Here is a 6,968-nt window from a genome sequence, read left to right as displayed (position 1 = left end):
TCCTATTTGCACTTGGAGGAGGGGGTCCAGGGGAGGTAGTCCAGGCAGGCAGGTGGCCTTCAGGGCCGTCCTACCACTGTTTCCAGTCCCGGGGTCTCCCCTCCGAGTCCAGGCCAACACTCAGGGTGGCGTCTGGAGACACGGCCGGAAGACGACGGCACAGAAGTCCGTTCCCGGCTGAGAAGGTCTCTGCCCCTCCTCGGGCTCAGAACAAAGGGACACAGGCGGGAAGGTCACCTTGTCTTTTATTCGAATCCCTCAGGGATGCCCCCCCCCCCCCCCAGCAGCATCTGAGGGAGACCAGAGGGCTGGGACAGCGTCTCTGTCAACTCTTCAGGGCTGGCCTCGGGGTGGGCCCAGATCCTCATTCCAGCTCCCTGTCCTGGGAGCTGGATGTGGGTGGGGACCAGTCCTGCGGGCCCCTAGAATGCCGGACATGGTGGACTCCAGCTACCAGCCCCCGTTTCCCTGCTCGTGGTGCTGGGGCGGCGCCGTCTTCAGAGGCCATAGTGCGGGTGTCCCAGGAGCAGTCCTGGCTGAGCCCTGGGGTGCCCCAGTACAGCAGCCACAGGAGGCCAGAGGGCAGGGCCACAGAGAGTGGCAGGTACCCCAGATGGGCTGGTGGGCTGCCTGTAGGCAGAACATGGAGGGAGCACCCATCAGTCCCAGCTGGGAGCCGCCCCTGGGCTGTCCCGCCGCCTCCCGGGCCTGGGCACCCCCTCAAGGCTCACACCGTCCCTGCAGCTGGGGAGGGCCATGTAGGCTGCTGTCCTGGGCCCTGGGCAGGGATGGCACAGCTTCTCCCCCCCCCCCCCCCCCCACTTTCTGGCACTCAGCAGGTTTTGGAGGAGGGGATTTTGTCCTCCAATAACTCAGCCGCCAGTGAAGAGTGAGGCCGGTGTCACCCAGATGCCACCCAGGGAGACAAACAGGAAGAGTAGCCGACAGAGTGTGAGGTCGGGGGTCCACAGAGGCGCTGGGCAGACCGACCGGGCCGGGTGGGGAAGGCCCACCAGAAGCGAGGGCGGGTTGGGAGCATACCGGAGGCGGGGGCGCTGTGCCTGGGAAGGCCTGACGTGGGGGCTGGGTAGGGCCCCCGGGGCGCGGTGTTGGGGGTGACGGTGGTGGAGCGGCCTGGGCCGCTGAGGCCGCCAGGGTCCGTGTCTAGGCCCAGCTCGCCAAGGGCCGACCTGTTGAGGCTGCGTAGCCAAGAGCTGATGGTCGGGTGGCTCCGTGCCTTCTGTAGGTCCCCCACGTTCTGGCCCAGCAGTGTCGTCACATTGCCGACACTCAGGCTCTGCGAGGGAAGGGAGAGGGCCATGGGGGGGGAGGTCCGGAGGGTCCGGCAGAGGCCAGCTTTGGGGCCAAGGGCAGACCTGGCAGGGCAGTGCTTGACTGAGGAGTGAGCACAGGGGTGAGGCCTGGCAGCAGTGAGCTGGGGTTCACGCGGTCTGCATCCCTCTGACTTTGGGGCGCTTGGGCCTCCCCTGGGCGGGCAGCCCCCAGGGCTCACCTGCAGCACACGGGGGTTCAGATTGGTGAACGTGTCGATGTCCATGGAGACGTTCGCCTGGACCAGATGCCGCAGCTCCTCCACGGGGGCACCTCCTGGGGGCCGGGCAGTGGTGAGGGGAGAGGGGCGGCGGGCTTCTGGGGATGGGCTGCTGCACACAGGGCAGGGTCTCACCAAGGTAAGGACGCATGAAGCGGTAATAGGCAGCCATGGTCCTGGTGCTGCCGAAGGCCTCGCGGGCCTTGGCGTAGAGCACGTCTTTCCGGCTCTGAGGGCAGGAGGAGATATCCAGGGCCCCGGCCAGCCTGGGGGAGGAGGAGGCTGCTGGGCAGGCCGGGAGCCCCTCACGCTCCTGGCCGCTCCCCTCTACAGCTTTCCTCTCGCCCTCTGTACTGTGCCTAATAGCGTCCCTCCCCAAACTCGCACCTGCCCCAGCCTCAGAAGGTGGTCTTGTTTGAAAACGGAGTCGTGGTCGCTATCTGTAGGTCTATTCTAACATGACCCCATGCTGAATTAGCGTGGCCCAAGGTCTAACAACTGGATGCAAGAAGGAGATCTGTACGCAGACCGAGTGCGAGGCCGCGTGACCACGGAGGCCGAGGCCCGGGCGAGGCGTCCGCCAGCCCGGGAAGGCCAAGGGGTTCGGGCAGCCCCAGAAGCAGGAACGTCCCCTGCAGGCCTCAGAGGCAGCTGGTCCTGTGACGCCTTGATCTCAGACTTCCGGTCTCCAGACAGCGAGAGGTCTCAAACAGCTGGGTTAATGGCACTCTGTTGTGCAGCCGTAGAAAACTAACAGCCTTAGGTGGCCTGGCTGAGCCCCACCCTCCTTGGCTGAGGGGCGGCGAGGGGGCGGTCACTGGGCCTGCTCACCGGAACTCCGAGGGCCTGATGGCCTGGATCTGCCTGGCACTCATCCAGCAGAGGCGGGAGCCCCCGATGGCCACGAGCAGGGCGCCGGTGAGGGTGCCGTTGTGGTCCAGGTACTTCTGTAGCACAGCCTGGAGGCGAGGCCGGGTCAGCGGGGCCGGGGTCGGCGCCCCCCACCCCACGCCCCCCTCACCGCCCTCACCTCAGTCTGGTTCTCCAGGGCCACATCTGAGGCCAGCAGGGCCACGACGGTGTCTCTGGACGTGACGTTCCACTGGCCGATCTCGGAGCGGGAGTAGAGGTAGACCAGCGAGGCGATGAGCGGCAGCTGCTCCTCGGGGACCCCGCGCGGGTAGACCTGGGGTGGGGGTGGGGGGTCAGGCCACACCGCCCGGCGCCCGCCCACCTCTTCCCGCAGCTGGTCCGCGGCGCACCCGAGCCAGCTTGGCCTTAACGACGCGCTGGCACTCGGCCGGCAGCGGGTGCTGCAGCAGGGGGTCCAGGTTGGCTTTGAGCACGCGGCTCCCCAGGCAGGACTCCAGCTGCACGCAGTCATAGTGCACCAGAAAGAGGTCGTCGCGCAGCGTGGCCGCCGTGATGTCCCCGCGGAGGCAGGGTCTCCCTGTGGCTGGGGGTGGGTTGGGGGTTTTGAGCTGACCTGTGCTGACCTGGGGCCCCATCCACCTCACTCCTGAATTTGGCTTGCCCTTGACTCTCTCCCCAAGCTTGACCTCTAGCCAAGAAAACTGTGTCCAGACCAGATTGAGTTTGACCTCGACTCCCAACCCAGGCCCGACCTTACAGTTCAGCTCCACTGGGCTCTAATGAACCCCGACGCCCCCCAACCCCCCGCACCCCTCCGCTGGATGCAGACCCCTAGGCCACGCCCAGGCCAGCATGCCACATGTTGGGTGAGCCCGCCCTAGGGTTAGGAGCCCAAAGCGGAGGAGACAGAGCATCCCCGGGCCACAGTGGCCACACTGACCTGTGCCCCGCTTGGGCCGAGAGGACACCGACTCAGCCTTGGCCTTCAGAAAGCCAGTGACGAAGCGCCTGGCGTCCTGCTGGCTAAGCCGCCCAGCTCGGTACGTGGCCACCGTGCTGCCGAAGAAGTCCAGGCCCACAGCCTGGCAGAGCGGGCATACAGACTCCATACCCTGGCCAGGGGCTGGCAGGGGCCCCTGGTTCCTCCTCCCGCCCCACGGATGGAAAGCCTGGGGCAGGGAGGGACTGGGGACACCGGTCCCCAGCGGAGTGGCTGGTGGGAGGCCGGCCGGACGCCCCTCCCCTTGTCCACAGCCAGCTGGACAACCCCCCCACTCCAGAGCACCCTACCTGCTGCACCTGCATCCACAGGCTGGAGCTGATGTAGGTGGCCAGGGGTCCCAGAGCCCGCAGCCCCTCTAGGTTCCAGGAACCCGGAGGCCTGGCATGTGGGAAGGGGGGCACTGTGTCAGGGTCGGGAGCACAGCCCCGGGGCCCGGAGGCTGCCTGCCCCTCTCCGAGCACCCACTTTCTGGGGCCTGCCCTGGGGGGGACACCCTGCTCAGGAGAGACTCTCCCACTCCGGGTGTGGGGGCAGGGGACCATGGGGTTCGGAGGGTGGGGGCAGCACCCCTAAGCCAGTGTGTCCCAGGCTGCGGGGTCAGTGGGGCTGTGAGCCAGGGCGAGAGGTCGAAGGTCGGCAGAGCGGTACACACTGGCGGTCTCCTCCGGAGGGGGAGGCCTGGGCAGAGGGTTCCGGCCCTGCCTACCCAAGCGTGGTCTCCCCACTGGCCAGCAGCGTGTTGAGGGCGGCTTGCTGGGGGGCGGTCAGCCGATGGCAACGCTGCAGATTCTGCAGCACACGGGGGTCAGCGGCCACGATGCTGGACGCGTCCATGTCGCACACCAGGACCCCGAGGAGCAGCAGGTCAGAGGCGCTGAGCCGCAAGCGGGGTCCTCCCTACGGGACGGCAGGTCAGCGTAAGCCTGGCCCCACTTCCGGTCCACCCGGCCCGCCCGGGGCCCGCCCGCGGTGCCTACCAGGCAGGCCAAGGCCACACGCTGCAGGGCGGCCCTCTGGTCCGGCAGGTTGGCCAGCAGCTCCGTGTCCCCCTGGGCGGCACGGTGGGTGAAGGCCCGGCAGTCGGCTTCCCTCACCTGCGTCAGGCTGCGGGAGGGTTGGGGGGCTGTCGGGAGTGTGGGGACCGGCCAACGGTGCTCTGGGGCGGCCCGGATATCCCTGGGGAGCTGGGGTCCTCGGGACTCCAAAGGAGGCACGCTCAGCCTGTGCCGCCCAGGTTTCGGGCCGGGAGCGGGCACTCACTTGTAGAAAAGCAGCAGGTCCGGCGGGTGGAGCTCAAAGTCGTCCTGGAGGCCGTGCAGCGCGGCCAGGTTGGCCAGGCAGCTGAGCTGGGCAGGGCGGTGATGGGTCACTCTCTCGCCCAGCCCGGGGCTCCCCCGGCCCCCTTCTCTCTGCCACGTTACCCTCCCCCTCAGGGTGGCCCCTTCCCTGCCTGCCTGGACCCCGCCTCACCTGGACATCACGTCGTCTTCCCGTCTCAGCTGCTCTCGGGATGTGTCAAGGCCAGCCCGAGAGTTCTCCCCACCCTGGGCCCCCCTGCGCTACGGTGACTCAGAGGCATTTATCTCAGGGCCGCCTGCCTGGATTTCTTGTGTTGCTTGACTCACTTTGAGGTCCTTCTAGGTTCAGTACTAATTTCAGACCAATGTTATAAAGAGACAAAATGGTAGCTTTTCTTCTTTCCGTTTCTTTAAACTCAGGGACGGGCAATGCTTGGATCAGTGGTGGGTCGCGGGGAGAGGCCAGCAGGCTGGGGGATCTGCCCAGGGCCCAGAACCCGTCCCAAAGGGGGACGCTGCATGACAGATGGAGGGAGGAAGCGGCCAGCGCAGGCCTGGCGGATAAGCCCTCACCCGAACACAAGAACAGAAGGCAGGGGGTCTGCAGGTAATTGGTGGAGAAGGCCCTAGAAATGATCCAAAGTGGGCAGCAGCAGAGTGATGCCCAACCTCTGGAGGGCCAGACCCCCTGTCACATAGGAGTTTACTGAAGCGACACCCCTCAGGCGGTGGTGACGCTGGCGGTGTCTCCCTCAGGGCCCCAGTGCTCCCCCACCGTGAGCTCGCCCCCACCCGGCCCCGCAGGCCCCCCGCTGGCCCGTGTCCTGCGCTGGGGACACCCCTGCCCTCAGCACCCCAGCCTGCGCCCATCCGCCACAGCCATTCACCTGCCAGGCTCTGAGGAGGACCCGGCGAGTCGCCATCGCCCTGATGAGAGCGGAGAGCTGGTCCCGGGGCAGCTGGCTGGCCGGCTGGCACCAGAAGCTGTGCAGGAGGGAGGCGTCGGCACTGGGCAGAAAGGAGGCAGGCGGTGAGTGTGTGTGTGTGGGGTGTAGCCCGGACTGCAGTGCACAGGAGGGAGGTCAGCTCCCCAACACCCAGGGGCTGAGACACAGGAAGGGTGGCTGGTGGCGCCTGGGCGCAGGCAAGACCGCTGCTCCGCTCGGCACGCACTTGTGCCCCTGTGGCACGTAGTTGGCCCCAGGCTCCAGGCGATGAGCAGGGCTTCAGTATGGCCCCGGGCTGGACTCTGGGTCTGTGCTCCCGCCCGAGGCCCCGTCCCAGGGGGCTCTGAGCTCGAGTGAGCTCCCCGGCCCCAGCAACGGCTGAGTGTTTGGAGCAGATGTGGTCCGGGCATCTGAGGTGTCACCACGGCCAGGCTGGTTCCTAGCTGAGTGCTCCACAGGCTGTGCATCTACTAAAATCCATGTGTAGGGAGGGCATCTCACAGGACTTCAGCCTGGGTCTCCAGCCCTGCCTAATCAGCACACTGATTGGTCAGTGACTGATGGTCCACGAGAGGTCTCTGACTCCCAGGGAAGGGAAGGGTGGCTGAGCCCACGCATGAGCCCTCTGAACAGTGCTTGGGAATTACCGAGTCTCTGTTTAGGACCTGAGAGAGCAGCCAAGCCTCGGGGCAGGGGAAGAAAGCTGAGAGGACTCTGGCCGGGAGAGCAGTGTGAGAGGTGAGGGGTTCAGCGGCCCCAGTCCCAGCTGCGACAGCCTGGGGGACCCACTCTTGGCCACTCTGGTGTGGTTGGGACATGATGCAGGACACTGGGTGATCTGGGCCACCTTGGGGCAAGGTCAGTGAGTGCTGGGGGCAGCCCTGCCTCAGCCTCGCCTGGGCCGTCAGGTGCAGCCCCTGGAGCCGCACCGCCCCCCCCCCCCCCCCCCCCCGCCTGCCAGGGGATCAGCTGCCAGGATGTGACCTGTAGGTTGGAACTGCAGGAGGGGCTGGCACTCACCTGGCCCACAGGTCAGTCCTGCTGGCATCCAGCCCTCCCTGGGAGAAGCCCTGGGCCTGGGGACAAGAGCAGTGGGCGGTGAACCACATGAGGAGGGCGAGGCCTGGGCTCACCTGGGGACCTGGAACAGAATGGGCCATGAGCGGCTGACGCCCCCCCCCCCCCCCCCCCCCAGCTGGGCTGCGCCTGCCTGGTGGGGGCATCCGTCAAGGGTCTGCCCAGGGCTCCCTGTGTCCCTATGACCACAGATGGTCCTGCCACCTGAGAGGAGCCGG

The 6,968-nt window shown here is 66.9% G+C and overlaps 1 protein-coding gene across 1 annotated transcript; it reads right to left on the bottom strand.

Moving 5' to 3' along the window:
• Positions 1–318: 318 nt before the first annotated feature.
• On the bottom strand, positions 319–6,833 carry LOC125154467 (mesothelin-like protein). Its single transcript, XM_047838815.1, is given in 13 exon segments — positions 319–630; positions 1,042–1,297; positions 1,514–1,781; positions 2,384–2,511; positions 2,583–2,738; positions 2,815–3,008; positions 3,366–3,696; positions 3,698–3,806; positions 4,135–4,325; positions 4,406–4,532; positions 4,689–4,774; positions 5,614–5,734; positions 6,694–6,833. Coding segments are annotated over 13 exon segments (2,373 nt in total). The 3' UTR covers positions 319–364.
• Positions 6,834–6,968: the final 135 nt, after the last annotated feature.

This window comes from Prionailurus viverrinus, chromosome E3, assembly GCF_022837055.1.
Source record: "Prionailurus viverrinus isolate Anna chromosome E3, UM_Priviv_1.0, whole genome shotgun sequence".
Taxonomy (NCBI): domain Eukaryota; kingdom Metazoa; phylum Chordata; class Mammalia; order Carnivora; family Felidae; genus Prionailurus; species Prionailurus viverrinus.
This window is presented reverse-complemented; position numbering and strand designations above follow the sequence as displayed.